This window comes from Toxorhynchites rutilus, chromosome 3 (assembly GCF_029784135.1).
Source record: "Toxorhynchites rutilus septentrionalis strain SRP chromosome 3, ASM2978413v1, whole genome shotgun sequence".
In the NCBI taxonomy this organism is placed as follows: Eukaryota; Metazoa; Arthropoda; class Insecta; order Diptera; family Culicidae; genus Toxorhynchites; species Toxorhynchites rutilus.
The window spans coordinates 247,144,885-247,161,365 of record NC_073746.1 but is presented as its reverse complement, the minus strand read 5'-3'; the positions used below and the strand labels follow the sequence as shown (position 1 = coordinate 247,161,365).

The window sequence follows — 16,481 nt, the reverse complement described above, 5'->3', positions numbered from 1 at the left end:
TAACAGAAAGGAGGCTCAGTTATCGACATTCGCTGGACCGGCATGCAAAACGTCGAATAAAATCGAGGGAAACTTCAATAATTGGTTGAATCGCGTTGATCGTGAAATTGAATAAACAGAAGGATTCCACTGGAAGTTTTGCATTGAGTGCGACAAAAGGAATGATTTATAATTTCGGAACATTATTTTTCTGTAATTTAATCAATGTTTTTGTCATGCAAAAATAATGTCAATTTTCATAACATCTCAAAATACAATCGAATGCCCCGCACAGCAAATCTTCAAATTAAAAATGACTCCAATTGTTTACGAAATTCTGCTTTTTAACTGGTACAGAGACCAGTTAACGTTCGTCCAGTTGAAAAATATTCCAGTTGATCCAGGTTCAGTTATCGAATGATTGCTGTATGTATTGTACAGGGTTTTCCCTTTCGGGCTTCCGAAAGTATGCAGCCCTGCGTTGACAACCGTTTGACATAGCTGTCAACCAAAGCGTCATATCGTTAGTTGAATGTCTGCCATTTTACATTATGGATCGTTTTAGTATCGCACAACATGTTAATTTTGTTAAATTATACTATAAAAATGATGAACGGACGGATTTTGGTCGTCATGGACGGCCTACAGAGCACACAATCGCTAATGTAGTGCGTAAATTCGAACAAACTGGATCCGTAGCGGATATTGTGAAACCTGTGCATCATCGTAATGTGCGTTCGGCCGAAAATATTGCTGCTGATGCTGCCAGTGTGGAGGATGACCCGAATGTTTCGATTCCACGGCGTGCGCAGCAATTGGGCTTGTCAAACACATCATTGTGGCGAATTTTGCATTTGGACTTGCACCTACATCCATATAAAGTCCAACTGGTACAAAAATTAGAGCGTGGTGACCATGCAATGCGTCGGGCATACGTCGATTGGATGAACGAACAACAGCAGCAAAATGCTGAATTTTCGTATCAAATTTTCTTCAGCGATGAGGCACATTTCGAGCTCGGTGGCTATGTGAACACCCAAAATTTACGTATATGGGGCTCAGAAAATCCACACGTGATTGTTGAGAAGCCATTGCATCCGCCAAATGTCACTGTTTGGTGCGCATTAGGTCTAGTGGAGTGAGACGGTAACTGTGAATGGTGAGCAGTATGGCCGCATGTTAACCGATTTTTTTTCGGCCACAAATTGAAGATATGGATACGGATGACATGTGGTTTCAGCAGGACGGCGCCACGTGTCACACAACACGACCGAACATGGCCATATTGCGAACAAAATTTGTGGGACGCATAATTTCGCGTTTTGGTGATACCAATTGGCCGTCCAGATCATGCGATTTGAACCCGCTAGACTTTTTTTTGTGGGGTTATGCGAAGAACCGTGTCTATGCCAACTCTCCGCAAACTCTTGAACATTTGAAAGACAACATTCGTGAAGTTATGACCGAGATACCGCCCCATATGTGCCGAAAAGTCATCGAAAATTACCTGTTCCGGATCAAGGTGTGCGAGGAAGCCCTAGGTGGACATTTGAATGATGTTGTATTTCACACATAATGGCATAAACCAAACTTTAATTTGAAATAAAAGTTTCATCGAAATTCGAATTCTAAGTGTGTTTTATTCCAATTTACTTTCGGAATTTAAAGTTGGAAAACCCTGTATAACAAATAATTCGAAGAATAAAGAAAATTATGAGAGTTCTTTCTGCAGCCCAAATCTTCTGAGCGATGTGATTTTTATACCACATAATTTAGCACAGATTTGAAAATGGATTCCTATTGAATATTCTTGCAATGTTTCGGTGTTTCGGTGATTTTCGTTCTTCAATTTGTACCCCAATATATTCCCGAAAGACGTAATCTCACATCAAAAATTTTCTTTACGAAAACAAAATATAAAAAAATTAAATTAATTATGTGTCTCCTAAAATGAAATATTTTAAAATAATTTTAACCATTAAACGGCTCACAGCTTTCAGAAATATTCGCAATATTTGTCAAGATATTACTAATAGTAACTTCCTCCATTTTTGACCCAATTTCACCCCTATAACCCATTTTTAATCCCATCGACGGTAGTTCAAAGCTGCATTTAATGTAATGTATGAGGATATCAAAAAATGTGCTGAAAATTTATTTTGGGTGTATGAGGAAACAAGCAAGAACCGTCTTCAACTGTTTCTACAAAACCATCCGTTGATCCTTTTAAGATCGAAAAATTAAGAACGTATTTGAAATTTTGCGATGCATTCTAAAGTATGTTACGCCACAATAATTGAGGAACGTAAAATGATCTTTTCAATGAGTTTTTTCTTTAGTGTTTAAGTTCATTGTTTTGCTTTATCCTGTCTGGTTCTGTATTTTGTCTTTAAATTAATAAAATTTGCTCTGCTATAATTCATGTAAAAATAACTAACCCATCCCCTGGAGAATGAAACCACTGGGCAGCAACGAGCAACATCGAGTGACTGCGAGAGTTCCGGTAAATTTAGAGGATCCAGAAAGAGGAAACAGAGAGAGAGAGAGAGAGAGAGAGAGAGAGAGAGAGAGAGAGAGAGAGAGAGAAGGTGATGAAGCGTTTAAGAGGGACTCGGACTGCGATCTTCAAGCTAGAGGGAAGTCAGAAAACGCCGGAGAGAAAAAAAAAAAAGGTTTTACGGAATAAGTATAGCCGAAGTTAAAACGTTGAATAGAAATACGAAATTGAAAAAGAGAAGTAAAGTTGGAGAAATTGAAAGCTGGAGGAAGTGGTAAAAGGAAAGCGCGAAAGATCGAATGTGGTGAAAGAAAAAGTGCGTCAACTCACATCCTGATACCGGAACGTTCGGAGAAGAATCACCAACGAACTCCTGAAGCAGATCATCTACAAGAGTCTACGAATCCACGCGAATTAAAACAATACGAGGTACGTCGAAAACTCTCTCTCTCTCCTGTCAGCGAGGTTATTAACGGGCCCAGCTCCGCACCACTCCAGCGGCGCCGCATAGATACTAATCCTCGTTTGTGTGAATTTCTGGTTTCCGTTTCCCGGAAAATACCGGTTTGAAGAGTCCTCCCGAGGTCGATGGCCGACCCTGAGAAAATATTCAATAAAGATGTGAGCTAAACTGGCCGGCTCCGCGTTGTAAGCCGTGAAAACTTTCAAGTAGTATCCGATATAATGAAAAGTGAATTGATTTTCACAACTATTTGCCAGTTTGTTAATTCAAGAGTGCGTTCGGACTTCTTGGTGACTTCTTCCGACCAATCATTCAAGTTTCATCAAGTTATCGGGTTAAAAGTGGGGTCTAAGGGCAACGTTTTTCAAGTTGGATTCTTTTATCAATCAGTTCTCGCGTGTGCTTTATGGGGAATTTTGCCGAGTGGAGTGTCTGTGCTTTATGTGATGCTTTGCGCTCCAGACGTGCTAAGCTGAAGGAATGCAGACGTGGACGCTTGATATACATCAGGCAAAGAATATGTGTGACACCTGTGCTGCCGTTCTACGCATAGTTGTCCCATGCTACTTTTTGACAATTTTCACTTTCGATGTTGTTATGCCTAATCTTCTGGAAAACAAAAAAAAGGTATTGTTTGTTCCCAGCCTTTCAAAAAACAACATCAAGCTCAATTGTCCCATGTTGATATTCTAGGCATAACTGTCCGGCCATGTATTTTTTGTACAATAAATGAATCGGTTCAAGTACAAGCATTTTATGTCACGCTTTCAGCAGAGCTAATGCACTCATTTCTGGTTTGGAAGAACGAACTTATTCTCAAACAAATAAAAAAAAGTTTAACAAAACACGTGTACGATGGTTTTATGCATAATCTTTCGGAAAAACACAAAAAAAACTTATTGTTTATTCCCAGTATTTCAAAAAACAACATCAAGTTATGCCTAGAATATCAATATGGGACAATTGATGTTGATATTCTAGGCATAACTGTCCCACCATGAATTTTTAAACTTATAATCAAGGTTGGTTTATTCAAGTGAGGGGAACTTTTCATATTTTATTAGACAATAGTTTGCTGCTCATAAAATACCCAGTGTATTGCTGAATTGAAATGCTTAAAGCTTCTGGTAGACACATATGCTAGAAAACTTTGATTGCTTTTTTTCTCAGAAGCTGATTTTGGCAGAAATAAAATTCTTTGACAAAAAAATAACCCGGCCGTTCTGAAGAGACAACCCGGATATTGGGAAAACATTCATCAACGAGATCTCGCCACAGATACTTCATTCATTTTGAACATCATTACTCATTTTCAATTAATATTTATGAAAATATGAAGTTTAAAGAAGGTTAATAAAGAATTCGAAGGGTCAGGATAACACCATTCTACGATGTCGTTAGCGGTGCCAACAATTCATAGTCGACATGTACGCGTAGGTAGAGAGCGAACGACTGCGATTTCTACAGAAGCGACGTGAGGAACATGTACATTCACTTGCGAGACGCTATCATGCGCAACGCCGACACAGGGATTTGCTATTGACAGACCAAAACGCAAAGCATTTTAATGACATTACAGCATAAATTATTTTTATGTTTGTTTTGCGCCAAGACAAGTCGATTTCGATCGAATCGTAAAATTCGATCGGGTTAATCAAAATTCCATAACATGGGTGACTGTTCGATATTTTTAGCACATACATGGTTCATGGCCCAAACGGTTATTAGAAAGTTTTATCTCCTTGCATGGAAGCTGAAAAATGTGCAAGGCGTTTTCCTAAAGTTTTCACCAGCGACATGATCACAAGCGTAGGCGATAATACAGAATACAGTGTATCAACGAAGAAATGCTGATAATGGCGGGATTTACGTGGCTTGGATTCGATATCATATATATCTTCTCCATTCCTAAACTTATATACTATTCACTCTACTAACTAATGGTTTTTTTTCATTCTCATTTCATCAGCTGTACCTGCCCGCGAGGCTACAAGGGCAAATTGTGCCAGGAAATACAGTTTTGTGAGCTCCAGAAGTGTCCCCAGAACGCCACCTGTCAGAATCTTGACACCGGCTACGAGTGCATCTCCAACATGACTTTCCACGATGAAAATGAACCACTGAAGTACTCATTCGACACCGGTTCCGAAGTGCTGCAGCAGCAAGGCCAAAAGGATTCGAACATGGATACGATCGAAATTTCCTACCGGACCAAGATCGGTGGCACCCTGCTGTACGTACAGGACAGCGATATGTACTTCTCGATTTCGACGATTCGCAAACTGATGACCGTTTCGTGGAGACTATCGATGGATCTGCCCGAGCAATATCGGTTTGAGTACGACGAGGATGATAACTTCGGGTGGCACAGGGTGTTCATAAGGGTAACCTCGAACGGGAAACTGGAAGCTGGCTGGAAGGGTTGGGAGACGTCGCCGGACCCTCAGCCAAGTATCTCGGTCAATATTGACTATCTGGCCTACAAGCATCTGTTCTCCGGAAAACACTTTATCTATCTCGGAGGTATGCCAGAGTTGGCGCATATCGAGAATAACTCCGTTGTTAACGGAGGAACCGACAAAGGGTCCACTTTCAAAGGATGTCTAGGAGAAACTCGAGTTGGCGGATATCTGCTGCCGTATTTCCCCCTCGATATGATCTATCCGGACACGTTCCAGCTCAGTGGACCACACTTCAACCTGAACTCAACCCAACCCGAGGAAGGGTGTATTCTCTGTTTCCAGCAGTCGTGTAAAAACGGAGGCGTTTGTAGTAATCCATCCGAAAAGTATGCTTGTGATTGCCCGGCCGGATACGAGAGTGACGATTGCTCGCAAAACATTGACGAGTGCCTAACGGCTAGCTGCACAAATAATTCGACATGTATCGACGGGGTGGCAAGCTTCACCTGTCAGTGCTTGGAAGGATTCGCTGGAGATCTGTGCGAGTTCGAAATCGATGAGTGCACATCCAATCCCTGCCACAATGGGGGCTCGTGTACAGATCTTGTCGCAGGATTTTCATGCGACTGTACCGAAGAATATGCTGGACCACAGTGTGAAGTGCTCCGATTGGTGACCTGCGAAAATCAACCATGCAAGAACGGCTCAATGTGTGTCGATGGATTTAGTATGTTGGCGATCGGTTTGATGCAAGTTATGTTTTTAACTGAATTTGTATTTCCACAGATTCAACAACGGGAAATAATTTCACCTGTTCGTGCAAAAATGGTTTCGCTGGATATCTGTGTGACACACCCTTCTGTCAGATTCAAGAGTGCCAGAACGATGCTGTCTGTATTACCAACGACGAGAATGTAAGTCACACAGTCAATATTTGTCTGATGCGAATCATTCTAGCTAATGGGGTTCTGTTTGCAGGTCCCCGTTTGTCGCTGTATTCCGGGGTTTAACGGGCGCTTCTGTGAGAGCGAAATCGACGAATGCGAATCGACGCCATGTATCAACGGTGGCCAATGCATCGATTTTATCAACGACTATCGGTGCAATTGTACTGGCACTGGATTTGAGGGGCGAAACTGTGAGATTGATATTGATGAGTGCTACGTGGAGCGGATAAATTGCGGGGGTCGTGGGTTGTGTATCAATACGAGGGGTTCCTTTAGGTAGGTTGGAATCGAAGAACATCGGGGTTCTCGTTCAAAATAATCATTTTCTTTTGCGTTTCTTCAGGTGTCAGTGTGACGAGGGGATGTGCGGCAAAGAATGCGCACAGATTGATCCCTGCACTCAGAATCCGAATGTGTGCGAAAACGGCGGCGTCTGCGTCGAAGATTGCGATAAAGATCATCGATACTTTTGCAACTGTACGACGGGTTTCATTGGTATCAACTGTTCGGAACAGGTATGGCGTACATCAGATTGAACTCTCTATTGCCTTCACGCTTCTCACCATCATAAATGTATATCATCTTACCATTATAGGATGGCAATGGGGTCACTGAAATCACCTATCTGGATACGGTCTACTACTATGTCGATAAGATTGTGGGGAGTGTCTTTTCCTTTTTGTAATATAGCATGCGTAGAACTGTTGTACAAACTAAACCACGAGAATTATTTTGATCTAACTCCATCTCTAACGACATATCGCGTTTGTAGTCAATTTAATATTTTACAGGTTGATTTTCCAGGAGTCAAATTGTTCTTGAATGATTGATGGTAATTTATTGAAAGGCCAATGAAAGCAGCACATTTTCCCATTTTATTTGTGTTGTATTTATCTAATATTTCAGCTGTTTTGAAATTGGACTTCCACTTTCAGTAAGGATGCCAAATCAGAAAACAGGGCACGATTTTATGAAATAACGTTAAAATTAATAACCACTTTCGCTTCGAATGAATTTCGATCATTTGCACACTAAACGAATCGAAAATTCTCTAAGATAAGTAAACGATCTAAATTAACGAAAATTGAAAGCGTTCCCATTTTCCCAAACATTTGTTCCACCCATTTGTGTGCTTACCTACCCGTGCTGTCAATAAGGTTCTACTTATGCATCAGTGAGTTACAATATTCCTCATTTCTTTGTGTGGACACCGACTGGGCAACATCGTTGCTGGACGAGCTGGACGGCGAGGGATCGAGTGCCTTTCTCAAGGAAATGAGGGTGGAGGTGTAGTGCAGGAGTTGGAGTAGAGTTGTCCAAGGGCCTTTCTCAAAGCTAGAGACGAATGAACTGGAAAGTTTAAAGTCTCTATTATTCAAAACCATTCCATTACAATATTCATTAGAGTGCCAATGGATGTATGGAAAAAAAGTGACCTACGAATTTTCGAACGGGACTTTCTGAGAAATGTTGATTCCCACGAAAACCTACCCTATGCAAAAATTCAGCTCAAGCGGACTTAATTTACTAGTGTCGCACAGCCGTCAAAGTTTGAGTTTTTTGAAAATCGAAAAATCACCCAGGGGTAAAATGGACGTGTTAGGAGGAACTTCAATTATATCTTTGGAAACTCATGTTTCCCAAAACTTCGATGCAGTTTCTTGCAATTCAATATACTGTTTTTCTACATAATTGGCCAAATATTTAACAAAAAGGTGTTTTTCAATGTTTTTTACTGAAATTTAAACAGACCGAAAAGAACAACTTTTTTTTCGATACGGGTAATATAGACATATAGTCGGGGGAATAAGTACAGGTTTGTAACATATGAAGCGTTCAGGTTTATCGATAGCTAGAGGAATAATTTTATTCAACCGAGGTTTGAACTCATCACGAATGTCCGTTAAATGATGAAAAAATAGAATTAATCCACCTAGAAGTGATATCGTGCTTTTCAGCAGTATAAACGTACAGACCCTCAACTATTTTGCTTTTGGTTCCGGTCAGCTTCAAAACTGTCCACATTTGATGATATGATTTCCATTTTTAGACGCAGGGCATTTCTTAGGAATAGATTGAACAGACTCTTCACAGTCTATCTCACTCCCACTGGCAACTGTCTGTTTTACCCCACAAGTACAATTATTCCAATAATTGAAATTTTCCACTCAAAAATGAATTTACTTTTCCGTACATACCACATATCGCTTCTCTGTTAGCTCACAAACCGAAATATAACCATCAGCGAATTTTGATATGAAACCACTCAAAATGCTCAATATCGAAGCAGCTAAAATTTCATCCACACGCGGAATCATGTATGATTTTCGGTTTTTGTTTCCCTTTTTCACTTTTAAACCGGCCGATGGTCCAAAAAATCATTTGTCACTTTTTTCCAAAAATGACTTTGTTCAAAAATTTATTACATTTGAACCACTGTACCGATTCAAATGATCGATATATCAAATTAAATCCAATTAGCTAGTCTTTTTTAAAAAAGACACATTTGCCAATTAACTGAATTCTAGTCGCATATAACCAGTCTAAATAGTAGTATAGAAATATTGAACGAACACTGAAAACATGTTAACTTTGAAAAATCATAACATAAAAACGAAAAATAACACATCTCTGATTTTTTAATATGTTATGTAAAAAAAACCTCAGCTTTCAAGAAAAAATATAAAACAGGAAGTGGTTTATATCTGTGATATAACCGCAAGGGTGACGTAGGACTATCGTTGATTTAGTGATCATTTGTTTTTAGTTGCATCTGAATCAATTCTGAATGAATGAATAAATTTATATTTGGGAGACTTCGAAAACGAGAGCGCTACGTTGGAGGCACAATATTCAGCAAAAGAAGCAATCACACAAAAGTTGTATAATACATAATTCATTGCTTGTATTGTGATATGATTTGTATTCCATTTCCAATAGACAAAGTATCTGTTGCATCAAATCAGTCTACATAATTTTTGCGTTCGCTCATCCTTTCTCACAACACCCATTTCTCGTTTGAGAACTTGTTGAGTAAACATCGTATGTCAGTGCGCTTAGAGCGGGAATTCCTTCTTAAGATTCATTGCACCTCTAATAAATTGCCGAAAGACGTAATCTTACGTTGATCGCACTTGATTGAAAAATCACAAAACCAAATGTATTTGGTCGCAGTATTATATGGATAGAAAACATTAAAATAAACTCTTTCGCTTGAATGTATTCTTCAATTCCAAGTGAAACTGATAGATTATTTTTCAGCAACGATGACATCTTTCCGGAAGCTTCTCGATGCTGGATGGCAACCAAACGAAAAGAGTTCCGCGCGTGTATGAGTGTGTGTGGCGGCTGCTTCGATGTCTCCGATGTTTTTCGAGCTGATACTTCCTTGGTCGCCTTCTCTTCTCTTCCTGATGGATCGGCTTTTCTGAGCTCCCTCACAGTTCCAAACAAACTGAATGCGTTTCAGGTCAGGTCAGGCCAGGTAATGAATCTCTCGATCCCTCGCCGTCCAGCTCGTTCAGTAACGATATTGTCTTCTCGATGTACTCACGAAAAATGAATGCGTTTCACCACCAGAGTATCACTTAAGTATGCTTTTTGTCCGTGATTGAATCAAGAGAAGGTGTGGTTTACGATGGCAATTTGGAAGGCAAACAAACTAGAGGCGAATGAACTCTCTGAGTTTGGATTCAGCGACTGAGTAATATTCGATTGAAAATTATATGATTTTCGCGACAAAACATTTTCCGTTGCGCGCATCCAATATTGGATACGAAAATATCCTACTGATGGGGAAGAATAATCTTCAGAAGCTTTCCTGCTAGTTGCACTTGACGATAACGATAACATCTTTCCAGATTCTCCTCAATACTCGAAGCCCACCAGTTGTTAATGCTAACTCGATAACCACTTGTTCATTGAACTTGATTGAAATTATTGATTATTTTTCAGCAACGATGACATCTGACCGGAATCTTCTCGATGCTGGATGGCAACCACACGAAAATGGTTCCGCGCGTGTATGTGTGGTGGCTGCTCTGATGTCTCAAGCGGAACCGTTTGTTGCATCACTCTCCTGATGGATTCCTTTCCATCACACCGTTCATCAACGCTTTCATGATAAACAAAGTTGTAGTTCACCACAGCAGCGATAACATGCTCCAATCGCTGTTCAATTATAACTGAGTGGATTTCCTAGCGGTGCTCGCTTATATACCGATTGGTGATTTCAATAGCCTGTTTTGAAAGCAATTTTAAGGCTATTGAAACAAGTTTGTGGATGAAAAAATAACAAATATATAACGCGTAGACATTTTATCTTTCGAATGAAGTGTTTATCAAACCATTTCGTTCGGTTATTTAGGAGCCATTTACGCTCAAAATCTCGGTCTCCGGCGTAACGCTTTCGTTTTCGAAACTTCGATTTTACACCCAGGTATAGAAATGAAAGACGTAGTCCTACGTCAAAAAACATTTAGTATCCTTGGTCCCGAAACCATGTAAACAATAAAAAACTAATACAATAAATAATTACGAAATCAACATCCATTTTTCCGCAAGACTAATATTTTTCAAAAAAGTCTATCTAATTGGCTTTAATTTTATGTGTCGATCATCTGAATCGGTCCAGTAGATCAAAAAATATGAATTTTTGTGTTGGAAAGAAGAGGAAAAAATTGATAATGAAAAATAATAACTCAAAAACAAAAAAACGCCTCTCTGGTTTCGCCATATGTTATTTGAATAATCCTCAGCTTTCCAGAAAAAAATATAAAAAAATATAGCGCTTTTGATCCCGAGACTATTAAAACAATAAAAAACGAATACAATCAATAATAACGAGAGCAGAATTCGAGTTTTCTGCAGGTATAGTATAGTATAGTATAGTATAGTATAGCAGAGAACGCACAAGTCACCAACGAAGAACTCATTGCGGTGGCAAAAGGTCTAAAGTTTAAAAAAGCACCCGGCCCCGACGGAATCCCCAATGTGGCCCTGAAATCGGCGATCCTTGCTTTCCCCCACATGTTCAGGGTGGTGCTGAAGAAATGCCTGGATGACGGTCTCTTCCCTGCGAAATGGAAGATACAAAAGTTGGTGCTGCTCCCGAAACCAGGAAAGCCACCTGGAGATCCAGCGTCGTATAGGCCTATTTGTTTGTTGGATACTTTGGGAAAGCTCTTGGAGAGGGTTATTCTCAACAGACTGGTGAAATGCACGGAGGATGACCACGGATTGTCGAAAATGCAGTTCGGGTTCCGGAAAGGAAAGTCGACAGTGGACGCTATTCGGACAGTTATCGAGAAAGCTCAGGTCTCGCTTAAACACGAAGCTAAACGAAGAGGCGACCGTTACTGCGCGGTGATTTTGATTGACGTGAAGAACGCCTTCAATAGTGCCAGCTGGGAGGCCATCGCCGAGGCGCTACACAGATTGAAGGTCCCTGGCTACCTGTACAGGATACTGAGGAGTTATTTCCAGAATAGGATCCTGGTATACAACACAGACAGGGGACAGATACTGAAGAATATCTCGGCGGGAATTCCACAAGGTTCCATCCTAGGTCCTACGCTTTGGAACACGATGTACGACGGTGTTCTAAGGCTGAAGCTACCCAGAGGTGTGGAGATCGTGGGCTTCGCGGACGACATCGTAACAACGGTAATCGGCGAGACGCTTCAGGAGGTGGAAATGTTGGCGACTGAGGCTGTAGACATGATCGGTAGTTGGATGGACAGCGTAAAGCTCCAGATGGCACATCACAAAACCGAGGTGCTGTTAGTGAGCAATCGTAAGGCAGCGCTGCGGGCAGAGGTATCGGTCGGAGGACATACCATCGTTTCGAAGCGGGCGGAGAAGTACCTCGGAGTCATGATCGACGACCGCCTGAACTTCAATCAGCACGTCGACTATGCAAGTGGGAAGGCGTCAAAGGCCATCAACGTGGTGGCGAGGATCATGCCAAATAGCTTTGGCCCAAGCAGCAGCAAGAGGCGTCTCCTGTCAAGTGTATCTTCGTCGATACTGAGGTATGGTGGCCCTGCCTGGTTGGCGGCTCTGGAAACCCACCGAAATCGGAGGAAGCTGAACAGCACATTCCGACTCATGGCCATGCGAGTCGTAAGTGCTTATAGGACCACTTACAGAAGCTGTGTGTGTAATCGCCGGAATGATTCCCATCTGCATCACTCTGGCGGAAGATAGCGAGTGCTACAAGCGACGGGAAAGCAGAGGTATCCGGAAATTGATGAGAGCGGAGTCGTTGCACAAATGGCAGTATGAATGGGATACGGCAGAAAATGGTAGATGGACGTACAGGCTGATACCAGTACTTTTGACCTGGTTGAACAGGAAACATGGTGAAGTTAACTTCTACTTGACGCAGTTTCTGTCTGGACATGGCTGTTTCAGGCAATATCTACACCGGTTCGGGCACGCAGTTTCACCCCTCTGTCCGGAGTGTGGAGATATGGAGGAAACACCGGAGCATGTCGTTTTTGTCTGTCCCAGGTTCACCGAAAGGCGCGAGGGGCTGCCTGCACTTCATGTCGGGAATATTGTGGAGGAGATGTGTCGCGACGAGATGATCTGGAATGCCGTGAGCAGTGCAATCACACAAATCATGTCGGAGCTGCAGCGAAGATGGAGGGCTGACCAAAGTGCTGACAACGCCCGACGGTGAAAGGTGAACAACGACGGCTGTTGCAAGAGATGGTACCTCACGAGAGTAGCTGTGACGGGGTGCGCGTTATGTTGGAGGGCACCACCTAATCGGCTCTCCGCTGGGAAGAGAAATCCTGCGAGGGTGACTGTGACGAGGCGCGCGTCAAGTTGGAGGGCGCTTCCTAATCGGTGCACGTCTCGACAGTTAACGGATGCCGATTTAATAACTGCGACGGAGTGAGTGTCAAGGAGGGCGTCTTCAAACTGGTGTATACCCCACGAGAGCTGCTGTGACGGAGTGCGCGTCATGTTGGAGGGCACTACCTAATCGGCGCTCCGATGGGAAGAGAAATCCTGCGAGGATGACTGTGACGGGGCGCTTCCTAATCGGTGCACGTCTCGACGGGTAAGTGGATGCCAGCGAAGAGGACGTAAGCGCAGCGAACTGAAAAGCGGTTAGAGAGGAAAAAATATTGAGAAAAAGGGAAGGACAACGCTAGTCAGCGTTGAAAACTCGAAGAGTGCATGAGCACAGCCATCCCCTGAAGTAGTCGCCTAGATGTGGTCCCAGGGGGAATAAGGCAACGAGTAGAGGGCTTGGTTTTTGTGGGTCCCCACTCGACGTCTGGGTTAACCCTTCCCAGATAAGGCTGGTAGAGCGTTCCTCACCTCTATAAAAAAAAGTATAGTATAGTATAGTATAGTATAGTATAGTATATTATAGTATAGTGTAGTAAAGACCAGGTGATAGGCTTTAATTTGATATGTCGATCATCTGAATCGGTCTAGTAGTTCGAAAGTTATGAATTTTTGAAAAAAGTCATTTTTGGAAAAAAGAGGAAAAAGTTGATTTTTCGGACAACCCTTAAATGGAAATGTTTTGTTTGTAACTGTTTTGCGATTAAGATCAAAACTATCCATTTTCACGAAAATCTGAAAATCACTATATCGGTTTGGCATGGAATGGCTGAATATTTATATACCACTGCGAATCCAATTGCTCGCTCGTTCTACGGGCTCTCTCCAGAGCCGCAATATTGCAATGTAAGCTCCACCAGTCGCAGCGGAATACGATATTCAAATTCCGTTGTTATAGCTTTTAAGCTTTTTTAACTTTTTTGCATAAAAAAAGACAAAAAAACTATACAAAAATACACTGAAAAAAATTTAAAAAATTGAAATCATTTTTCTGAAAAATATTTCTTTTTAATTCTGAGAATCTATCGACTGGTTGATTGGTAGAAACTCATAATACAGACTTTCTTTTCAAACACTCAGATACAAATAATTACTTTTTCCTCGTAGAGACAGGCTTTGAGAATAGCTAACGGAGGTTATTTGACTACCCCAAAAGGTTTTTTTTGACGTAGAACTACGTCTTTCATTAAGGGTGTCAAATCAGAAAACAGGTCACGTTTTTATGAAATAAAGTTAACGTTAATAACTATTTTTGCCGCGAACGGATTTTGGCGATTTACATACTAAACGAATCGGAAATTCCGTAAGATTTGTTTAATATGCCATACAATAGAATCCCCTGGTTAGTAAATGGTTAAAATTCATGAAAACTTTAAGTGTTTCTATTTTCTCATACATTTGTTCTGTCCATTTGAGTGCTTTCCCGAACAGAGCTATCAATAACGAGCAACTTATCGACGATCAACGGAGGGGAAATCGTAGGATTTAAAGTCTCCGTGAACAAAGGAAAAGAAGGAGAATGAAGGGGAATACTTGCCTAGAGTATAAACAATGGATCTCGCTGAGGCACACTTTCATTCGGCATCGGACTGTTGAGTAATCCAGTTCACTTTGCTTTCGCTGCGCTTCGATCTAAGATTGGACCAGTGGTAATCCAACTTGGAAATCGTCATTTGATTTTTCTGTTCGTTTTTCGTGTTATTCGTATCGTGTGTTCTTCTTTCCGCGTCATAAATTGGACGCTTCGCGTAGTGTGCGATGAGCAAGAAGAAAAGGAAGGCAGGCTCGAGCCCTGCAAAAAACGAACGCATTGCCAGGGGCAATAAAATTTCGAGGTAAGCGTCATCTAATGATGCACGGGGTGTTGGTGCAGTGAAAAGCGCTCGCACTGAACCGAGCCTTCGCGAATGTGACACCGCACCGAACAACAGCGAAGTAGGCGATTTCGGCGCGTCGGTCGAAATTTAAACGCCCAGGCAGCAACCAAAATCAAGCTCCCCCCGCTGGTGGAGAAGGCGGTCGCTCTTGACAAACTCATCAGCGAATTCGCATCGATGGGTGTTACAGCAGAGTACAAGCTGTGTGGCATAATTCGATCTTTTCCAAGCAGTTAACATTGTTTATTTTCCGTCTTCATAAGGGCTTCGTTTGCGCCTTTGAGAATGCATCAATGCATTAAACTGACGTTATGGCGAAGCAGACGTTAAGGTTGTGCACAAAAAAATTATTTGGGAATACTAAGCATCTTAAATATCTTACTGGAATGTTATAGGTTAGTTGGGTTCGCGTGCCAGTCGCAAAACTGCCTTCAACTAGGATTGCATTTGCGTTAATATTGATCATAATGAAGCATTGCTACTGTTTTCGAGGTTGTTATTAACAAAAAGAGTTTATTTCTCTTGTTTAGTCATCAAGAAAGTAAATGTTCTGGAATTATGTATGTGATTAGGTTTTGCTTGCCAATAGCAAAACTTCCTCCACTAAGGGAGACAGCTGCGCTTATCTCGAACATAAGAAAGTAATGCAACTCTTTTCGAGGTCAGTAATATTAACAGAAGCGTTGCTTTTGAGGATAGCGCAAAATGATGAGAAATGTTTATATTGCTAGTAGTTTCAAGCCACCAATGTATGGCTCTATATGCATGCTATGGTGAACGCTTGTTTGGCGCTTGGTTTACGCTTAGTTTGTACGAACGATATCTAGAGGTGCGATTCCTTTGAGACAATACTAAATAACATGTAGCATGATATTTGATACTTGCAAGTGTTGTCATTGTTGTTGTTTACATGCGGTGCCAAAGATATATTGATGTAGTTATGAGATATGGAATAATGGTGCTGGTGCAACATGTATATAATCGACTGTAGCCGAGTCTATGTCAATTTCGAAAAAGGCCACCGGAATAGCCTTCGAGGTAAATTTCCAATGCATTGACATGAAATAAATTGCGACATACGATTGTTTTGCGAGGGCAAGAATGAATCATCAATCAATTATCGTCAACTGATTCTACAATGAAAAAATCATTTCAGAGATTATTCTACTAAGCAGTTGTTTCTAAAATTTCACAGCATTATAGAATAATATCCGAAGGTATAAACAAGCGACTTATATAAAATAACAGCGTAGTTCTACGTCAACAATGCGGTCGTATCTTGGACACAACCTCCTATAATTTTTCATTTAACATTGTTGTGAATGCTTAGATTTTGCATCACCAGTCACGATTTGCTTCAAAACTGTGAGTTTGGAAATAGGAGCTGATGGAAATACGATCCATTGAATGTTTTTTGGTATAATAGGGTAGAACCTATACATTCTAGCGTTT

General features: G+C 41.2%; 1 protein-coding gene across 5 annotated transcripts in view; it reads left to right on the top strand.

Moving 5' to 3' along the window:
- LOC129775069 (protein crumbs) overlaps window positions 1–16,481 on the top strand; it is a 128,877-nt gene that overhangs the window by 109,794 nt on the left and 2,602 nt on the right. For 3 of the 5 annotated variants that reach the window (XM_055779293.1, XM_055779291.1, XM_055779290.1), the window contains 5 exons: window positions 4,909–6,068; window positions 6,128–6,255; window positions 6,320–6,564; window positions 6,632–6,803; window positions 6,884–6,950. In XM_055779293.1, the coding sequence (XP_055635268.1) occupies window positions 4,909–6,068; window positions 6,128–6,255; window positions 6,320–6,564; window positions 6,632–6,803; window positions 6,884–6,950 (1,772 nt within the window). The remainder of the gene's footprint in view (window positions 1–4,908; window positions 6,069–6,127; window positions 6,256–6,319; window positions 6,565–6,631; window positions 6,804–6,883; window positions 6,951–16,481) is intronic. The other 2 variants (XM_055779294.1, XM_055779292.1) reach the window with 1 other exon arrangement.